This window comes from Desmodus rotundus, chromosome 12 (assembly GCF_022682495.2).
Source record: "Desmodus rotundus isolate HL8 chromosome 12, HLdesRot8A.1, whole genome shotgun sequence".
NCBI classification, from domain to species: Eukaryota; Metazoa; Chordata; class Mammalia; order Chiroptera; family Phyllostomidae; genus Desmodus; species Desmodus rotundus.
The window spans coordinates 70493942-70515663 of record NC_071398.1 but is presented as its reverse complement, the minus strand read 5'-3'; the positions used below and the strand labels follow the sequence as shown (position 1 = coordinate 70515663).

The 21722-nt window shown below is 41.8% G+C and overlaps 1 protein-coding gene across 1 annotated transcript; it reads right to left on the bottom strand.

Moving 5' to 3' along the window:
• Window positions 1-15455: 15455 nt before the first annotated feature.
• CRNN (cornulin) lies at window positions 15456-21161 on the bottom strand. The gene is made up of 3 exons (XM_045183154.3): window positions 20925-21161; window positions 18678-18828; window positions 15456-17460 (listed from the first exon to the last, which is right to left on the bottom strand). The coding sequence occupies exons 2-3, from the start codon at window positions 18813-18815 to the stop codon at window positions 15793-15795; spliced, it is 1806 nt and encodes a 601-aa protein (XP_045039089.2). The 5' UTR covers window positions 18816-18828; window positions 20925-21161; the 3' UTR covers window positions 15456-15792.
• Between the last annotated feature and the right edge of the window lie 561 nt (window positions 21162-21722).

Sequence of the window (21722 nt, the reverse complement as noted above, 5' to 3'; positions counted from 1 at the left end):
ATTAAGTATTCCTAACTCAGATGCAATAGTTGAGGCATTAATGATGGCTGTGCCCTCCCCAACCACACACACACCCTCCATTCTTCTGCCAGAGTCTTATGAAAAAAGAAGCCAATTAGAGATCCACTCCCTACCCTCTTCTTAGTTGACAGGCTAGTAATCTTGGAGGGAGAGAGAGGGACCAGTGAGAAACTGATCCTGCCATGATAGACAGGACAGGGGCTTGAGAGAGAAGTGGGGCTTGATGTTATGTGGGTACATTTAAAATAATACTCTGACATTCGGTCCCAGTCCTTAGGTTTTCTTTGAGATGGAAATCTCCACTGTTGAGCCATGGTTCAGAGCAGCTGCTAACAGCTACAATTACTCTCATAGGAAGAAATCCCAGCCCTTGAGAATCTTGTGTCAAGGTCAGGCTGGCTGATTAGTACCATTTGTGTCTCCACCTAATTCAAACATCCTTTGCTTTATAAATGGCCGACCTTAAAGAACGCTTTACTCAATTAACAATTTTTTAAACATTTATTGTGCAATGTGCCAGGCATACATATAATTTTATATGTATGAATTTATCTATTCTTATAACTACTGTGAGGAAATACCATTATTTTCTCCATGTTACAGGTGCGATAGCTAATACAGGTACCTGGATCAAGGGCACATTTCATGTAAGGTGCACAGCTGATGTTTGAACCCTGACAACCTTGCTCCCTACACTTGGTCTCGACCATCAAATGCAACCGACATGGGATGATCTAAATCACTGAAAAGAGCCCATGGAAACTATTCTGCAATCATATATTTTTGTATGATGTTTATGTATATATACATGGAAAATGTAATTTTCATGGAAGTATAATTTATATGTTTGCAAATAGATATTTTTAGGTATAACTTGCGTATAAATTGGCACATGTAATCATCACATACATTTTCATATATATTTATATGGTAATTCACTTATAGAAGAGGGTCAAGAAGGGATTAAATAACAATAGTTGTTTTGGGGCAAGAGTATTGGTGTTTTTTCTATTTGTCTGTTTGCTTGTATTTTTTATAGTTTCTTTATAATAAACATATAATGGTTAAAATTAGATTATTTAAAAGATTTTGTTAATTTATTTTTAGAGAGAGGGGAAGGGATGGAGGAAGAGAGAGAGAAACATCAATGTATGGCTGCCTCTCACGGGACCCCAATTGGGGACCTGGCTCACAACCCAGGAATGTGCCCTGACCAGGAATCAAATTGGCAACTGTTTGATTCGCGGGCCGGTACTCAATCCACTGAGCCACAGCAGCCAGGGCTGAAACTAGATTTTTTTAGTTAAAAAAATTTGTTTTTCTTTATTTATTGCATTTAAGAACATGCTTTGACTGAGTCCCTGCCTATTCAGTACAGGATTACACAAAGCCCATGTAGAATCTGGGTCCAGAGCAGCACCCAGCTGTCTGATTTACTTTCTTTTCTAGGAAGGGGAGTGGAGGCTTCCAATGTCATGCATCACTATGTTGGCTCCCAGGACACCTCTCCAACAGGCATTCCTCTTAGAGTTGGCTCCCTTTTATTTTTGTTATGTCAGCCCTTTTTCAGAGAATCCCCGGATAAACTAGAACAAGTGTCCTTTCCACGTTTCACCCAGATCTGTGGGCCTCAAAACTGCTTCCGCTCCCCGCTATAGCTCCAGGAAATGAGCCTCATCCCCTGGAGATCCGTTTAGGGCTGTAGGAATAAGATTCAGTGCCCCATTCAGCCATGGTGGGGGAGAGGTGTGCTGCCTTGAGAGTTTAGCCTTGTCTCTCTCTCTTTTTAAAAAATATATTTTATTTATTTATTTATTTAGTTTTAGAAAGAGGTGAAGGGATGGAGAAAGAGAGGGAGAAGAACATCAGTGTGCAAAAGACACATCGATTGGTTGCCTCTTACACGCCCCCAGCAGGGGGCCTGGCCTGCAGTTGGCAGGCCAGTGCTCAGTCCACTGAATCACACCAGCCAGGGCGGCCTTGTCTATTTCAACACCCCAATCCTCAGCCCCTCCACAGTTACTGGGCCTTGCGGATCAGCAAGCCACTCACCACTTAAGCAGACTAAGGGTCAAAGCCATTGGGCTTCTTTTTTCTATCCTCTCTGTTAAATGGAAATATGTAAGAATAGAATATGCCTCCTCCACTCCAAACGTAGCCTACTTCCCCGCAATGTGGAGAAGAGAACCACCATTTATTACTTGTAGCTCAGTATAGATTGGGAGCACTGAGAACACTCCACACAGCGTCCATTGGTCTAAATCAGTCCTGGGGGATGATGAGTCTACAGTGTTCTTATGAGTGGCTGGGACAAGGGTGGCCCAGAGCCTGGTCCCAGGACCCTAGGAGAAGTATACAGACTGCTGTTTTCTGTCTTGAGAAGGGAGAGCCAAGGGTGTTTTCCTCCCTGCTTCTACACAGGGACTGCTCAAGAAAGGAACTTGCCAGGTGAGATCAGCGGACACCCAGAGGGCCATCTGCACCCTGTAGAGCCAAAGCCCTGGCAAGAGGTCTAGATCTACAGGGGGTTCAAGGCAAGGCCTGCCCCAAACCAGATGCAAAGAACTCATTGGTTAGTGGGAGAGGCTCTGTGAAGGGCACCCTGAAAACAAACACACAACACATACCCACTATCAGTCCCATGGCTCAGAGCAGCCTGGGTTGGGTTGCTCCTGAGATTTCAGGGCCACTTCCTCCAGGTGCTGCTGGCCCAATGTCACACTACTGAGCCCGCCCCTGCTTCTGATACCAAATCCCACCCATTCCAGCAAAAGGAGATTTACTCCAGCAGTGCACTCACTATACAGGCACACCTCCAGAAATTGTGGGCTCTGTTCCAGAACACGCAATAAAGTGAATACTGCAATAAAGCAAGTCACACAATTGTTTTGGTTTCCCAGTGCATATAAAAGTTATGTTTACACTGTACTTTAGTCTGTTAAGTGTGAAGTATCCTTATGTCTAAAAAAATGTACATACCTTAATTAAAAATTACTTTATTGCTAAAAAAAAATTGCTAGCCATCACCTGAGCCTTCAGTAAGCTGTGTAATCATTTTACTTGTGGAGGGTTTTGCCTCGATACTGATGGCTCCTGACTGATCAGGGTGGCAACTGCTGAAGGTTGGGGTGGCTGTGGAAATTTCTTAAAATGAGACAAAAGTGAAGCTTGCTGCATCGATCGACTCTCACCAGTGATTTTTCTGTAGCGTGTGATGTTTGATAGCATTTACCCACAAAACTTCTTCCAAAATTGGAGTCAATTCTCTCAAACCACTGCTTTACTAACTAAATTTATTAACTAAATATATGTAATATTCCAAATTCTTTGTTTTTGTTTTAACAATGTTCATGGCATCTTCACCAGGAACAGCTTCCATCTCCAGAAACAACTTTGCTCATCTGTAGGAAGCAACTCCTCACCAGTTAAAGTTTTATCGGGAGATTGCAGCACTTCGGTCACACTACAGGCTCCACTCATAATGCCAGTTCTCTTGTTATTTCCACCACATCTGCAGTTACTTCCTCCACTGAAGTCTTGAACCCCTCACAGTCATCCATGCTGGTTGGAATCAACTTCCAACGTTCTGTTAATGTTGATATATTGACCTCTTTCCATGAATCACAAATCTTCTTTTTTCTCTTTTGTAGACATTCTTCTTTTCTTATTGAATTTATTGGGGTGACATTGGTTAATAAAATTATGTAGGATTCAGGTGCATATTCTATAAAACATATAATTCTATAATACATCACCTGTATATTGTATTATGTGTTCACCACCCACCACACCAAGTCATGTTCCTTTTTTATCAGTGACACTATCACAGATGTCTCCTATCCCCCACTTTGCCCCCATCCACCAAACTCCCACCACCCACCTTCACAGCATTGTTGTCTGTGTCCATGGGCTATGCATATATGCATGTATGTTCTCTAGTTAATCTCTTCCAGTCCCCTCCTCCTCCTTCCCTCTGAGATCTGTCAGTCCATTCCATGTATCCATGACTCTGATTTTATTTGTTTGTCAGTTTGTTTTCTTCATTAGATTCCCCATATGAGTAAGATCATATGGTATTTGTCTGTCTCTGACTGGCCTATTTCACTCAGCATAATATTCTCCAGGTCCGTTCATGCTATTGCAAAGGGTAAGAGTTCCTTCTTTTTTATAGTTGCTTAGTACTCCATTGGCTAAATGTACCACAATTTTTTTATTGTTGTTCAGTTACAGTTTTCCTGCCTTTTTCCCCATTGCTCATCCCTGCCCCATCCCCCCACTCCCACAGTCAATCCTCTCCATTGTCCATGCCTATGAGTCCTCTACTCATGTTCCTTTGCTTGCCCCTTCCCTTTCTTTCCCCCATTATCTCCCTCCCCACCATCACTGTCAGTTTGTTTTTTATTTCCAAGTCTCTGGTTCCATTTTGCTCATTTGATTGTTTGGTTGATTTGGTTCCAATCAACCTTTATAGGTGAGATCATATGGTATTTGTCTTTCTCTGACTGGCTTATTTCACCTAGCGTAATGTTCTCCAGTTCCGTCAATGCTGTCACAAAGGGTAGGAATTCCTTCTCTCTGCTGTGTAGTATTCCATTGTGTAAATTTACCACAGCTTTTTTATCCGTTCATCTATTGATGGGCACTTGGGCTGTTTCCAGATCTTGGCTATTGTAAAAAACACTAATATGAACATAGGGGTGTATATATTCTTTCTGATTGGTGTTTCCAGATTCTTTGGATATATTCCCAGAAGTGGGATTGCTGGGTCAAATGGCAGTTTCATTTTTAGTTTTTTGAGGAATGCCATGCAGTTTTCCACAGTGGCATCTCCAGATGGCATTCCTACCAACAGTGCACTAGGTTTGCCCTTTCTCCACATCGTTGCCAGCCCTTGTTGTTTGTTGATTTATTGATAGTAGCCATTCTGGCAGGTGTGAAGTGATATCTCATTATAGTTTTAATTGGCATCTCTCTGATAATTAGTGATGTTGAGCATTTTATTATATGTCTATCAGCCATTTGTATGCCCTCTTTAGAGAAGTGTTTATTCAGGTCCTTTGCCCATTTTTAAATGAGTTGTTTGTCTTCCTGGTGTTGAGTTGTATAAGTTCTTTAAATATTTTGGAAATTAACCCCTTATCAGATGTACCATTGGCAAATACGTTCTCCTAGACAGTGGGTTTCCTTTTCATTTTGTTGATGGTTTCTTTTGCTGTGCAAATGCTTTTTAGTTAGATGTTTTCTTAATGGCATATAGAATTGTGAATCCTTTTCAGATGGTTTTCAACTTACTTTGCCCAGATCCATCAGAAGAATCACTGTCTATGACAGCTGTAGCTGTATGAAGTGTATTTCTCAAATAATAAGACTTTAAAGTCAAAATTACTTCTTGGTGCAGGGGTTACAGAATGATTGTTATGTTATCAGGCATGAAAACAACATTAGTTTTACTGAATATCACATTGTCAATGAGCAGTAATATTTTGAAAGAAATCTTTTTTCTGAGCAGTGGATTTAAAATATTCAGTAAACCATGTTGTAAACAGATGTGCTGTCATCCAGGTTTTGTTTTTCCATTTACAGAGCACAGGCAGTGTAGCTTTAGCATAATTCTTCAGGGCCCTAGGATTTTTGGAACAGTAGGTGAGCATTGGCTTCAACATAAAGTAATCAGCTGCATTAACCCCTAATAAGAGAGTCAACCTGTTCTTTGAAGCTTTGAAGCCAAGCATTGACTTCTCATGTCTAGCTATGAAAGTCCAAATGTGAACTTCTTCCAGTATAAGTTGTTTTATATAAATTGGAAATCTGTTGTTTAGTGTAGCCACCTTCATTAATTATCTTAGCTAGATCTTCTGGATAAGCTGCTGCAGTTCCTACATCAGCATATGCTGCTTCACCTTGTCCTTTTATGTTACAGAGATAGCTTCTTTCTGTAAACCTTCTTCACCTCTCTCAGTCTTCATAGAATCGGAGAGAGTTAGGGCCTTGCTCTGGATTAGGCTTTGTCTTGAGGGAATGTTGTGGCTGGTTTCATCTTCTACCCAGACCACTGGAACTTTCTTTATATTGGTGATAAGGCTGTTTTGTTTTCATATCATTTTTGTATTCACTGGAGCAACACTTTTAATTTCCTTCAAGAACTTGCCTTTGCATTTACAACTTGGCTACCATTGGGTACAAGAGGCTTAGCTTTCAGCCTGTCTCCACTTTCAATATGCCTTCCTCACTAAGCCTGATCATTTCTAGCTGTTGATAACTCTTCCTTTCACTTGAACGCTTAGAGGCCATTGTAGAATTAATCATTAATTTCAATATTGTTGTGTCTCAGGAAATAAGGAGGCCCAAAGAGAGGGAGAGAGACAAGAGAACAGCTGGTAGGTGGAACAGTCAGAACACTCATATTTATTAATTAAGTTTTCAATCTCACATGGCGTTGTTCATGGTGCCCTACAATAGTGACATCAGAGATCACTGATCACAGGTCACCATGACAATTATAATAATGAAAAAGTTTGAAATAGTGTGGGAATTTTGAAAACATGACAGAGAAACACAAAGAGAGACACTGGGGACTCAGCAGGAACAAAAAACGCGGATGTAATAATGATGGATTTTGCCAAATTCCCCTCCACTGAGTCTGCATCATTTTGCATTCCCACCAGAAAAGTATGGGAGTGCCCCTTCTCCACAGTCTCATCAATAAAGTCTGTTCTCACACTTTTAGATTTTTGCCAAGCTGATATAAAGAAATGGTATCTCAATGTAGTTTTAATTTGTTTTTCTATTATTATGAGCAATCTTAGCACCTTTTCATATATTTAAAGATCTTTGTATTTTTTAAAAAAAATATTTTACTTATTTTAGAGAGGGGAAGGGTGGGAGAAAGAGAGGGAGAGAAACATCAATGTGTAGTTGCCTGCCATGTGGCCCCTACTTGGGATAGGGGACCTGGCCCGCAACCCAAGCATATGCCCTGACTGGGAATCGAACTGGCAACCCTTTGGTTTGTAGGCCCATGCTCAATCCACTGAGTCACACCAGCCAGGGCTAAAGATCTTTGTATTTCTTTTGTCAACTATCTGTTTATATCTTTTGCCCCTTGTTATTTCTTATTTTTAGTATTTGTGTTTTCTACCCACAGCTTTCTTACTTTTTAAAAAATTAACTTGGTTATTGGTTTTCTACTTTGTTGATTCCAAAATAGGTTATTTATTTATTTTCTTATTTGCTTATTGTACTGCTTTTCTATTTTCTTAGTCATTAATGTCTTCTCACACCTTTAAAAATTCTTCCTTATGTATTTTTTCTTCATGGTATTTTTCTAGCTTTTCAATTTGCACATTTATCATTTATTTTAATTTTGTTAACGTTAGTTGAGGATATGCATTTTCCTTTGGGTATTCATGTAGTCGTGCTCTATAGATCCTTATATAGAGAGGGCGGGCAAAAGTAGGTTTGCAGTTGCAAGTATGTGCAACAGAGTTTATTCTTGTATTTATTATTATTATTATTAACCTTCTTTTGTCCACCCTTGTATTTAGTTTAATTGTTCTTATTTCATAAAGGTTCTGCAATTTCCTTTTGTATTCATCTCAAGAGATGAATCTTATCCAAGAGTTGTTTAATGGAGTGTGTGTTTGTTGTTAATTTCCCAAAACAATGGCAGCAGAGACTTGACAATACTTGTTGATATTACATATGTCTAAGAATGCTATTTGTATAATATCTATTTTTGAATAAAGCATTGAGGTTTTCTTTATGGCCTAATATGAAATAATCCATGTGTAAAAGGTGCAGTTTTTATTGTTGAGTTAGAATATTGGTGGGTTATAATATAAAGTTATTTATATTATATCTTCCTAATTTTGTTATTGAATTTTTTTTCTACACTTACTGTCTTGAACTGAAAGTACCTGATTATTACTATGTTTTTAAAACATTTGTCCTTCAACTATGAAATGTAACAATATTTGCATCACAGGGATACCAGAATAAGAAGAAAGGGAGCAAGGGATAGAAAACCTGTTTGAAGAAATAATGACAGAGAACTTTCCTAATCTGATGAAGAAAAGAGTCACACAAGTTCAGGAAGCACAGAGAGTCCCAGTCAAGATGCACCCAAAGCAACCCACACCAATACACATCACGATTAAAATGGCAAAATTTAAAGACAAAGAGAGAATCTTAAAGGCAGCAAGAGAGAAACACTTAGTTATGTACAAGGGAGATCTAATAAAGCTCTCAGCAGATTTCTCAACAGAAACACTACAGGTCAGAAGTGATTGGCATAGGTATTCTAAATAATAAAAATCAAGGGCCTGCAACCAAGACTATTGTATCCAGCAAAACTTTGATTTAAAATGGAAGATGAAATAAAGAGCTTCCCAGACCAAAAAAAAAAAAAAAAAAGGCTAAAAGAGTACATTTACACCAGACCAGCATTACAAGAAATGCTAAAGGGACTGCTTTAAGAAGAAGTAGAGAGAGAAACACAGGTACAAAGGGAAAAATGACAATGAATAAGTACCTATCAATAATAACCTTAAATTTAAAGAAGCTAAACACTTCAATCAAAAGACAAAGGGTGGTGGAATGCATAGAAAAACATGATCCACATATATGCTGTCTAGAAGAAACCCACCTCAGAAACAAAAGACAGACACCGGCTGAAAGTGAAGTGATGGAAAAAATATTCTATGCAAATGGAGACAAAAAAAAGCTGTGGTACCAATATTTGTATCTGTCAAAATAGACTTTAAAACGAAGGCCATAACAAGGGACAAGGAAGGTCACTACATACTGCTAAAGGGATCAGTTTAAGAAGAGGATATTATCCTGGAAAAATGTGCTTGCACCCAATATAGGAGAACCCAAACATATAAAGAAAATCTTGGAAGGCTTTAAGGAACAGAGAGACAGCAATACAGTCATTGTATGGGATTTTAATGCCGCACTGTCAACAATGGACAGATCTTCCAGACAAAAAATCAACAAGGATATAGTGGCATTAAATGACACACTAGATCAAATGGATTTAATTGATAATTACAGAACATTTTATTTTTTAATTTTTATTTATTTATTTTTTAAAAAAATTTTTATTGTTATTCAATTACAGTTGTATGCCTTTTCTCCCCATCCCTCCACCCCACCCCAGGTGAATCCACCTCCCTCCCCCACCTCCACCCTCCCCCTTGGTTTTGTCCATGTGTCCTTTATAGTAGTTCCATTACAGAACATTTTATCCCAAAGAAGCAGAATATACATTCTTCTCAAGTGCACATGGACCATTCTCAAAGATAGACCACATCATAGGACACAAACTAAGCCTTAACAAACTCAAGAAAATTGAAGTTATATCGAGCATTTTCTTGGATCACAATGGCTTGAAACTAGAAATCAACCTTGAGAAAAAAACTCAGACGAGATTAGGCACGTTCAGGGTGGTATGGCCATAGATGAGAAAAAAACTCAAAATATTCAAATACATGGGGGCTAAATAACATGTTATTAAATAATGAATGAATTAACAATGAGATCAATAAGGAAATAAAAAAAATACCTGGAAACAAATGAAAATAAACACACAACAACCCAAACCCTATGGGACACAGTGAAAGCAGTCCTTAGAGGAAAGTTCATAGCATTACAGGCCCACATAAAGAAGATAGAAAAATCTGAAACAAACAACCTAACCTTACACCTAAAAGAACTAGAAAAGCAACAACAAACAATGCCCAGAGTGAGTAGAAGGAAGGAATTAACCAAGATCAGAGCAGAAATAAATGAGAGAGAGACTAAAAAAATCAACTCAGAAGATCAATGAATCCAGGAGCTGGTTCTTTGAAGAAATAAACAAAATTGATAAACCTTTAACCAGACTTATCAATAAGAAAGGAGAGAACCCCACATAAATAAAACCAGCAATGAAAGAGGAGAAGTAACACCTGATAACACAGAAATACAAAGGATTGTAAGAAATTATTATGGAAAACTATATGCCAAGAAATTGGACAACCTGGGTAAAATGGAAAAATTTCTAGAAACATACAATCTTCCAAAACTGAATCAGGAAGAAGCAGAAAACCTGAATAGACTGATAACAACTAGTGGGATGGAAGCAGTAATAAAAAAACTCCCAGCAAACACAAGTCCTGGATCAGATGGCTTCACAGGTGAATATTAACAATCATTTAACGAAGAACTAACACCTATTCTTCTCAAACTATTCCAAAAATTTCAAGAGGAAGAAAGACTTCCAAACTCTTTTTTTTTTGAGGCCAGTTTTATCCTAATTCCAAAACCAGGTAAAGACACAACAAAGAAAGAAAACTATAGGCCAATATCTCTGATGAACATAGATGCTAAAATCCTCAACAAAATATTATCAAACTGGATCCAGCAATACATTAAAAAGATCATACACCATGATCAAGTGGGATTCATTTGAGAGATGCAAGGATGGTACAATATTTGAAAATTAGTGATATATCACATAAACAAAATAGGAGACAAAAGCCACATGATCATATTGATAGATGCAGAAAAAGCATTTGATAAAATCCCTCACCCATTTATAATAAAAACACTCAGCAAAGAGGGAGTAAAGAGAGCATACCTCAATTTAATAAAGGCCATATATGACAAACCCAGTGCCAGCATCATACTCAATGGGCAAAAACTAACAGTGTTTCTCTTAAAATCAGGAACAACACTGGGGTATTCACTTTCACCACTTTTGTTCAACACATTACTGGAAGTACTAGCCACAGTGATCAGACAAGAGGAAGCAATAAAAGGTGTCCAAATTGGGAAGGAGGAAGTAAAACTGTCATTATTCACAGACACTTATTGTACATAGAAAATCCTATAGGCTCCACCAACAAACTACTTGACCTAATAAATGAATTCAACAAAGTAGAGTGATACAAAGTCAATATTCAGAAATCAATGCTATTTTTATACACCAATAATGAAGTATCAGAAAGAGAAACTAAGAAAACAATCCCATTTACTATTGCAACAACAAAAAATAAAGTACTAGGAATAAATTTAACCAAGGTGGTAAAAGACCTCCACTCAGAAAACTGTAGGACACTGAAGAAAGGCACTGAGGATGATACAAATAAGTGGAAGTGTATACTGTTTTATGGATTGGAAGAATTGACATCATGAAAATGTTCATACTACCCAAAGCTATCTATAGATTCAACACAATTCCTATTAAAATACCAATGGCATATTTTACAGATTTAGAACAAATATTCCAAAACTTTATATGAAACCAAAAAAGACCCCAAATAACCTAAGCAATCTTGAGAAAAAAAAGAACAAATTTGGAGGGATCAGAATACCTGATACCAAAAAATACTACAGGCCATTGTAATCAAAACAGTCTGGTACTGGCATAAGAACAGACACATAGATCAATGGAACAGAATAGAGAGCCCAGAAATAAACCCATGTATTTATGGTCAACTAATATTTGACAAAGGAGGCCAGAGAACGCAATGGAGTAAAGATAGTCTCTTCAATAAATGGTGTTGGGAGAGTGGACTGGTACATGCAAAGAAATGAAACTAGACCACCATCTTACACCATATACCAGAATAAACTCAATTTGGATAAAAGACAAATATATATCATGATACCATAAACATCCTAGAAGAAAAATAGGCAGTAAAATTTCAGATATCTTGCATAGCAATATTTTTGCCAATATATCTCCTTGGGCAAGGGAAACAAAGGAAAAAAATAAACAAATGGGACTACATTAAATTAAAAAGCTTCTGCACAGATTAAAAAAAACCATCATGAAAATGTAAAGCAAACTGACTATACGGGAGAAAATATTTGCCCATGAAGCATCAGAAAAGGGTTTAATCTCCAAAATATATAAAGAACTTACACACTATACACCAGGAAGACAAACAATCCAATTAAAAAATGGACAAAGGACCCGAATAGACACTTCTCCAAGGAGGACATACAGAGGGCCCAGAGATGTATAAAAAAAAATGCTCAACATCACTAGACATCAGAGAGATGAAAATTAAAGCCACAATGAGATACCACTTCATACCTGCCAAAATGGCTCTCATTAGTAAATCAACAAACAACAAGTGCTGGTGAGGATGTGGAGAAAAGGGAACCCTAGTACACTGTTGGTGGGAATGCACACTGGTGCAGCCACTGTTGAAAACTGTATGGAATTTCCTCAAAAAATTAAAAATGGAACTGGCTTTTGACCCAGCAATTCCACTGTTGGGAATATATCCTAAGCACCCCAAAACACCAATTCAAAAGAATTTATGCACATCTATGTTCATAGACATGCTATTTATAATAGCCAAGCACTAGAAAGAGCCTAAGTGCACATCAGCAGATGAGTGGATAAGAAGGTGGTGGTACATTTACACAGTGGAATACTATAAAGCAGTAAAAAAGAAGGAATTCTTACCTTTTATGGCAGCATGGATGGACTGGAAAATATTATGCTAAGTGAGATAAGCCAGTTGGTGAAAGACAAATACCATATGATCTCATTTGTAAGACAGTCTCATGAATAAAATAAACTAATGAGCAAAATAGAACCAGAGGCATAGAAACATAGAATAGACTGACAGCTATAAGAGGAAAGGTGGGAGGTAGGGGTTTGTTGAAAGAAGGTGAAGGGATTAGTCAAAGAACATATATGAATGACCCATGGACATGGACAACCATGTGGGGATTGACTATGGGACTGGGGGTGGGCTGGGTGGAGGGGGCCAAAGGGGGAAAGATTGGGACAACTGTAATAGCATAAACAATAAAATATTTAATAAAAATTAATTAAAATAAAAAAATTTGTCCTTGCATTTCCTGTAGTTTTTGCTTTGCGAGAGCTGTGCTACATTATTGAATGTATCGATATTAAAAAATTGTTGTATCTGCCCTGACTGGTGTGGCTCAGTAGATTAAGTGCCAGCCTGTGAGTCAAAGGGTCACCGGTTTGATTCCCAGTCAGGGTACATGCCTGGGTTGCAAGCCAGGTCCCCAGTTGGGGATGTGCGAGAAGCAACCAATGTATCTCTCCCTCTGTTTCTCTCTCCTTTCCCCTCTCTCTAAAAATAAATAAATAAAATCTTTAAAAAATTGTTATATCCTCATTGTGAAATTATAGTCTTTGGCATATTAAAGTGTCCTTCTTGGTCTTGTTTAATGCTTTTTGGAACTGATTCTACCTTGTGTGGGATCATAACACTTTTTAAATTTTGATTTTTTTAACTTGGTTTAAATTTTAAATTTTTTAAATTTTGTTTTATTCTGTATTTTCCTGCTATATATCCATTTGCTACTTTCAAAATAACTTTCTTAATCTCTTGTAAAGATCATAGATTTACATAAGCTAATATGAAAGCTTGTTCTTTTAATAGTGAATTAAACTTTTTACATTAATAATACAAATAATATGTTTGACCTCAGCCTGCCACAGTCTTCTGTTACATTTAAGCAAATATCTGTCTTCAACATAAATAACATCATTCACTAGGCTGTCTGTTTTATTTGCTTTTTTTATAGAATATCTTTTGATATTGAGAAAGGCTTGTATTTTTATTCTAATATTACTTTTATGATAACTACTTTATGCATTCCCTTCCTTTAAAATATATTGTCTAGTCATCCCCTATTCTAAATAATAATGAAATTTTGAGAAACTTTTTACCCTCCTCACTTCCTTTCTCAGTATCTAATTGAAATGATATCCTTTTATTCCCAGTTTTTACTTAGAAATATATGCTTATGTAAGACAATCAGTGGACTGACTCAACTTTCCACATGCTTACCCCTTCTCCCTCCAGTTTTTTGTCAGCTGTATTGTATTTGAATTTTCAAAGCATGTAATGTTAAATGCTATCCTTTCATCTTTATCACGATTATTTAGTCTAAGTACTACAGTGAAATATATTGAAATACTCCTTATCATACTGTGTGACAAATGTTTTTCCTATGATTCTGGTTTGGTTTCTTTTGTTCATTTGTTCTGATGCTCATTCTTCTAGATTGCCCAGGGAGGGATTATGGGAACAACAGTCCCTGAGTCCTTGCAAGTTCTTTGCTGTTTCTCTTTGGTCTGTATACCTAAAGGTCAGTTTGGATGGATATAAAATTGCTTTGTCAACAGAAGGGCAGCCTTTGCTTTCACACATGCTTCCCCCTTATTATTCTGGCTCTCACTCTGGGTTTTTGTTTTGTGTATTAGTCTTCTATTGCTACTGTAACAAATTGTAAATTTAACGGCTTAAAACAGCAAAAATTTATTTCCTTGCTTCCCTGGAGGTCAGGAGTCTAAAAATCAGATGTTGGAAGGGCTAGTTCCTTTTGGAAGCTCTAGGAGAAATTTTGTTTTCTTGCCTTTTCAAGCTTCAAGAGGCCATCTGCCTTCCTTGGCTCATCGTGCAGTGTTTAAAGCCCTGGTCCCATCATCCCATCTCCTTTCTTACAGGGACCCTTGTGACTGCATCGGGCCCATAGTCATAGGTCTGTGTAGAGACTCAGAATAATCCAGAATAATCTCACCCTCAAGCCCCTTGACTTACTCATTTTCCAAGTCCCTTTTGCCACATAAGGTAACCTATCCACAGGTTCCTTGGACACTTTAGGGGTTGTTATCCAGCCTAATACATTCTAATTTCGCAGTGGACATTTCCCTTACTTCCTGTAAACCAACAGTGCAATGAAAAATATGTGTTATGCAGAATCCAGTTATTTTGTTGTGGGAGACCCTTCAGAGTATTTACTGTCAGAAGCAGAAGTCCCCTTACAATTTGCATAGGCTCCACTCAAACCTTGGGGCTCAGCATCTGTAGGGTTAGGTTTATAAATCTGTATTTTAAAAACTACTCCCAGGGTGGTTCTTATAATAAACCGGAGTTGAGAAGTTCTACTCCACAACTTGTTCATATGCAGAGGGTGAGACATCATGACAGGTCAGGGCTGACATGGATGAGGAGGTGGGTGAGGGAAGCTCAGAGGCTCTGGCTCCTGGCTCAGTTCCTGGTAACTCACACCTTTCCTGTTCCCTGCACACTCCCTGTGGCCTTCTTCCACTTATCGGTAACCTTAAGTCACTCTTCTTTTGTGACCTTACAGGTGAACAGAGACTAAGAGGTCATGAAAGACTGAGAATAGCTTGACTGACCTAAACCCTACTTGTCCTTCAAGGACGTTACAAAGATGCCCCTTCTGCTTGAAACCTTCCCTGATACATCTCCGCCAAGTATAAAAGTATGATATCTCTTCTCTTTCACTCCTTCTAACTCTTGGAATCTCATGCCATATTTTCCCAACTAGATGCTCTTCAAGGCCAGGGACTACATCCAGTTCATCATCACTGTCCCATGGCCCTTAGCCTATCACGTCAATAGTGATTGAACGGACACGGAGCCCAGTTGCCTAGACAGGTTTTATTGATACACCACGATAGATGGGGCAGTGGACAGATGGCAGAGAGAAAAGTAGCTCTGAAAAACTCCATAAGCTGAGGAGCATTCAGGAAAGGGATGACTTGCTCTGTGTCTTTTGCTTTTGAGAGGGTCTGCACAGCAAAGCAGGCAAGAGAGAGAGTTTAGGATAGAAAGCACCTTGCAGAAATGATCTCACTGAGAAAGACCTTACAGAGATTAAGCTCTGATGTCCAGGGACATGCCAGCTGGACTGGCCAGGGCAGGCCAAACCAATGTCTCTCCAGCTGTCTTCTTCTGGAGCTGGAGTCCATGGCTGGGACACTCATGGCTTGTTGCTTTTGAAGTAGGAGTACAGCTCCCTGGCTGTGAAGCCTTGCCTCCCCTCTGGCTGGGCTGCCTCCGGGCCCTGCACTGAAGGCTCACTGGTGTGCAGGCTGCCCTGGGCCTGCCTTCGGATCACTGTCTCCCTTTTGTGGTCATCAGCCCACTCCTCCTGCTTAACCACCAAGGGCTCTCTCTCCCCCTGTCCTCCCGTCACGCTGCCCCTTGGGTGAGTGCTGCTGTAGTCCTGTCTGCCTGTCAGAGTGCTTGTCCCAGTCTGGGCCTGTCCTCCCCATGTGGTCTCTTCTGCCTCATAGCTGCTCACTTGTGTGCATCTTTGACCACTGCTTGGCTGCATCTGGGTCTGTCCCTGTTCTCTAGCCCCTATGTGGCTTGGAGTCTGGCTCCTGTCCTGATTCATGGTCTGGATATGTGACCCTGACTGTGTCTGAACATGTCCTCCTGTAACAGTGGGGCTTGTCTGGCTCCTGTCTTGACTGCGGGTCTCAGTCCCCCCGGTCTGCCCGTGGGTGGACTCCTGTGGCTGGGTGCTGGTGTTTCCTGTTGGCTGGCTCCTGTCCTGCTCCACAGTCTCGGTGGCACTTCCCTGTGTCTGAACATGTCCTCCTGTAACAGTGGGGCTTGTCTGGCTCCTGTCTTGACTGCAGGTCTCAGTCCCCCTGGTCTGCCCGTGGGTGGACTCCTGTGGCTGGGTGCTGGTGTTTCCTGTTGGCTGGCTCCTGTCCTGCTCCACAGTCTCGGTGGCACTTCCCTGTGTCTGAACATGTCCTCCTGTAACAGTGGGGCTTGTCTGGCTCCTGTCTTGACTGTGGGTCTCAGTCCTGCTGGTCTGGCTGTGGGTGGACTCCTGTGGCTGGGTGCTGGTGTTTCCTGTTGGCTGGCTCCTGTCCTGCTCTACAGTCTCGGTGGCACTTCCCTGTGTCTGAACATGTCCTCCTGTAACAGTGGGGCTTGTCTGGCTCCTGTCTTGACTGCGGGTCTCAGTCCCCCTGCTCTGGCTGTGGGTGGACTCCTGTGGCTGGGTGCTGGTGTTTCCTGTTGGCTGTCTCCTGTCCTGCCCCTCAGTCTCGGTGGCACTGGTCTGGGTCTCAGTTACGGTTCCAGTAACAGTCTCACTTGCCCGGTGGTCTCTGGTCTGTTCCCCAGTCTGTGACTGCCTCTCTGACACCCTTTCTCTGGCTGGGGGGCTCTGATCTTCTCCCTCTCCCTGGGTTGGCTCCACATTCCCCCTCGCTTGTGTTTGCTGGCTCTCTTTGTCTTCTCTCTGAGACTCATACTGCCTGTCATGGTGACTGACCTGAGAAGAGATGATGTCCTGACCCTGGGTCTGTGTCCCAGTCCCGCCCTGCCCTCTGGCAGCCTGCCTGCTCTGTCTACCACTGCTCCCCTCCTGATGCTGGCTTTCCCCAGTGCTTCCCACTTCTGTGACACTTCTCTCTCCTTCTCCCCTCTCTGGTGAGGCCCCAGGGGGGAAGCTTCCAGATTCTTGAGGTCCACACATTCCCTCAGGACTCTCACTCAATGTCTTGAAACAGGCCTGTGCAACTTTAAACACTAAGACTAAGAATTCCTTGAATTCTATAGTCCCCGTGTGGTCTTCATCCAGCAGGCTCAGGACTTCATCCACAGTGGCTGGGTCGTGGGGTTTCTGAGGAGAAGATGAGGCAAAGTCAGCAGCCCCCCCACCCCCCCAAGGAGGATGTGGTTAGGCTGGTCCACTCCGCTTCCAGGATCCCAGCCCCAAGCTTGGAGCCCACACGCTCTGGCCCCCTCCTTGCCTCCCCACACTGTTATGGCAACACAAACACAAAATCACTGTCATATTTTAGTCCTGTCTCTCTCCCTCATGATAGAAAGCTCCTTTTATTTTATATCCTCTGTGTCTGGCACCATTTCTGGCCCATGGGCGAACTGAATGAAGAATGAATAAATTATGGCACTTGTAGGTCACCCTTGGGCTCTGGCCCCACCACTGACACCATAGTCTTACCAGAGAGCCCAGCGCCAAGAGAAGCACAGCGGGTACTTCTGGCCCCAGGGGCATTCTGTGAGCTCCTCACTGAGGCTCAGACATTTTCCCAACATAGGGTGGGTAGGTGTCCTGAAGGACCACAGGTTCCCCTGAGCATGGAGAAGCAGCAGCCGGATGGGCCCACACACTCCTGTCCCCAAGACCTGAACCATCCTGGTTCCTTTAGCAGGAAGAGGCAGGATAAATGCCTCAAGGCCCTGGGTCTGTTTTGCCAGAGTGAGCCTCCCCGACGGGGCCTGTAAACGACATGCTCTCCAAAACCTCGTTTCTTTTTTCTTTTTTTTTTTTTGAAATTTTAATTTCCAAAGCACTGTCACATATAAACTTTTTTCTTTTTTAAAAAAATTTATTTATTTATTTTTATTCAGTTACAATTGTCTGCATTTTCTCCCCATCGATGTGAGCACTCAGCTCATGTTTTTGAGCAACTGCTTTGTACATGGCCCAGAGCTGCGCTTCTCAGGAATGTTTATTAACAGGAAAAGAAATCTCTGATAGAGTCAATGGCTACCATATCAGATTTAAACAGCAGCAAAAGTAACAGTTACTTTTGTTTCTAGAATAGTCAAAGGCTGTGTTTCTCCCAGAGCTGTCCCATTAGAGTCCTTTAACCTTGTCTCTCAATTAGAATCAACTGAAGTCAAGGCGTTTTCTCTAAGGACCAGTGACTGTTCCTTGCTCCTTCCTGTTTCCCTGTCTGCACAGCCTCCAGGAGGACCTGCAGGCCTGGATCTAGCAGCTGCTTTCTCGGATTCCTGAGGCAAAGCTGGTCTGCTGGCAGACTGTTTCTCTCTCCCCTTTGCCTCCTCCCCGCCTGGCTGAGCACATCATACCACAATGACATCAGCAAATTCTTGCTCCAGGAGCCTTTTCAACTCCCCCCGGGTGAGCACTGAGCAGTTGCCCTCCATCCTGGCATAGCGTTGAAAGGCGTCAATGATCCCATTAATGTTTCGCAGTAACTGAGGCATCTTGGGAGTCCAGCTGGAGAAAGAAGAAAAGCCCCCCAGGGGCTCCATAATCAACCTGAGAGGGTTCCTCCTAGGGAGCACTCCTGCTTCTAAGTCCTTTTCCTGCATTTTTGGCTCTGCTCCTGGTCTCTCTGTTGTCTTCCTTTCCTTTATAACGTATTTATGGAGGGGACAGTGGGGCACATTGTGATCAGAGGCAGGCTCGTGAGTCAGCCTGCCACCTGCCCATCAGGTGAGCCAGGGCAGGGTGCTTTGCCTCTCCAGGCTTCAATCTACTCACTGTGAAATGAAGGCAATACTAGTATTTACTTCAGAGGGTTATTCCGAAGATTAAAAGAGATAATTCATTTAATGCACTAGCCAGATTCTGGGTTGCACAAAATGCTAACTATTAAATATCATTATGATATTATTGTACACATATCTTATATTCACATATATACACATACGCATGCATGCATCTGTATATACTCTACTGCTCACAAATCACTTTCATATGCATCATCTCTTATAATTATTATTATCTACATCTATTTATAGGTGAGGAGGGAGCAGACTCAGACTTGGGTGATTTGCCCAAGGCCATACAATACAGCTTGTAAGGAAACAAGGACTCCTACAACCTGTATCTCCTGAACCCAAATGCAATGGTTTTTTGGACCCTGCCCTAGGGATGGTCTATCCAGTCTACCTTTGCCTGCCACTCCGTGTTAGAGTCCTGCTGGGAACAGCAACGGGTAGTAAGGACCTGTGTGAGTCAACTCCTACCTCAGGTGGGGGCCAAGCAGGAACCCAGGGGCCCAACTCTACCCTTCCTTGCTACCTTTCAGGAAAGTGTTTAGGAAGAGGCTGGGCCACCATCTATTGGGACCAATGAGGAAAGGGGCGTTCTGCCTGGGTGAGAGGTCTGCCAGTTCTGAGAGTCCAGGTTTCTCTGAATGTGAGCATTGTCCTCAGCATTAGGACCCGAGGTATGTGGTTCCTTCAAGCCTGGAACCCTGGTGACCTGTGAGGAAGGGTTCTCAATTGAAGGAAGTGATTTTTTTTCTCATCAGCCAGGGGGCTGGGAGCAGGTTGAAGTGAGTCCTGGGTGAGGCTGGATGAGCAAGAGAGGAAGAGACCTGGACGTGCAGAAGCCTCAGGGAGACCACAGGGAAGAGATGGTGTCAGATGTCAGCTTTCAAATGCAGGGGGAGATGGAAGGCTGTGGGGTGGGGGCGGGGGGCCACCATGGCATTAGAAAGGAGAGGGTGCAGGAAGAGGAGGGCCTGGCTGGAGAAGCAAGAGAGTGAAGGAAGGAAGCAGACCTGGTGGCTCTTCAGGAAGTGTCCTATCTACAATCCAATAGCCAGAAATTTCAGGCAGACTTTACTTTCCTTATACATCAAAACCAGAACATTGCACCTCAGCCCTGGCGGGTGTGGCTCAGTTGGTTGGGCGTTGGTCTGCAAAGTGAAAGTCCTGGGTACATGCCTGATTGCGGGTTCCGTTCCTGGTCAGGGCATGTATGAGAGAGGTAACTGGCTGATGTTTCTCTCTCATATCAGTGTTTCTCTCTCTCCCTTTCTCCCTCCCTTCCCCATCTCTAAAAATAAATAATTAAAATCTAAAAATATACACACACACACATATGTATGTATGAAAGGAATATTGTACCTCAACAGAGACATGAAAAGATCCTGTTTTTGTTTTTGATTTTGTTTTTAACCATGTGGCAGACCTTAATCACTGATGTATAAGCAGTAAAATAATAAGACATTTTAATTACACTTCAGATCCCTTAGAATAAATCCACAAACTCATCTTGACTCAATATCGCTTCTTGCTCGCTGAGAAGGTTCAACCCCGTTGTCTGTGTTGGCAGAAGTACCCTAATTCTAGTCTCACAAATCTTGAGCGTTGCCAAGAGACTTCCTTGGCTGATCCAGGAAGGCCTGTGGGAGGTCCGTTGCCCTGCCAGTACAGGGGAGGAGTGTGCCCTCTCCCACGTGCGCTGGTCTGCCCGAGGCCTAGTCGGAGCGCACACTTTCCGCCCACAGCCCTGGTTTTATGAGCACAGATCACCAAGACACTGAGAGTGAGAAAGAGGTTCCTCAGGAGGGGACTTACCTAATGCACAGGCTGGATGAGGCAAGTGGCTGCTAAGCAGGGTGTGCAGTGCCAGGTCAGCAGGGCAGGAGTCTTTTATAGGGGATTTAGCAGAGGTTAGCGCTAGCTTTTGGACAAGAAGTCCCGCCCCACGGAAAGGCTTGATGCACCCCGGACTCAGCGGAGCCCCACCTCCCTGCTGTTTCACCTGCTGACTCGTTGATGTGTTGGGCTCATTATCTGGCCCATCCTACCACACGTGGAGCCCTTTCTCTGTCCTCTTCTCTCCCTGGGTCTGTCTCCTCATGACAGGTGGCTCTCCCTTGTGATGGGCTCAGCAGTGCTCAGCGGGTGGGGCTCCCCGTGAACATGCTTTGTCTCTGTGTGACTGCAGAGTCACGCGGCGTTTTGTTTGTTTTATACACCAATATTGGAGGACTTACTCATCTGTCGAGGGTTATCCTTTTCAAAGCCATTGCTTTGGGAGGCTATACATGTTTTTCCGGTTATGTTGTCATTACTTAAAACATTCTTGGAATTCTTGTTTTGGAATTGCCTTTTACACCCAGTTTATGAGACACACAAGGGGTCCAATGTCATTTCTCTGTAGTTGGGTCTCATATTTGATTTTAAAAAAGAAGGTTAATACTTCCTCCTCCTTCACCCCTTCCTATGGGTAGATAGCTTTTTACAGCTGGTAGAAGCTTAAGATGATTCTGTGCAACCCTTCATTGCAAAGACAGGAAACTGAATTGGTTGACTAGCAACTATTTGTGGAGATCCTGCTTCATTTCAGACAGAGGGCTAAGACCTGAGGGA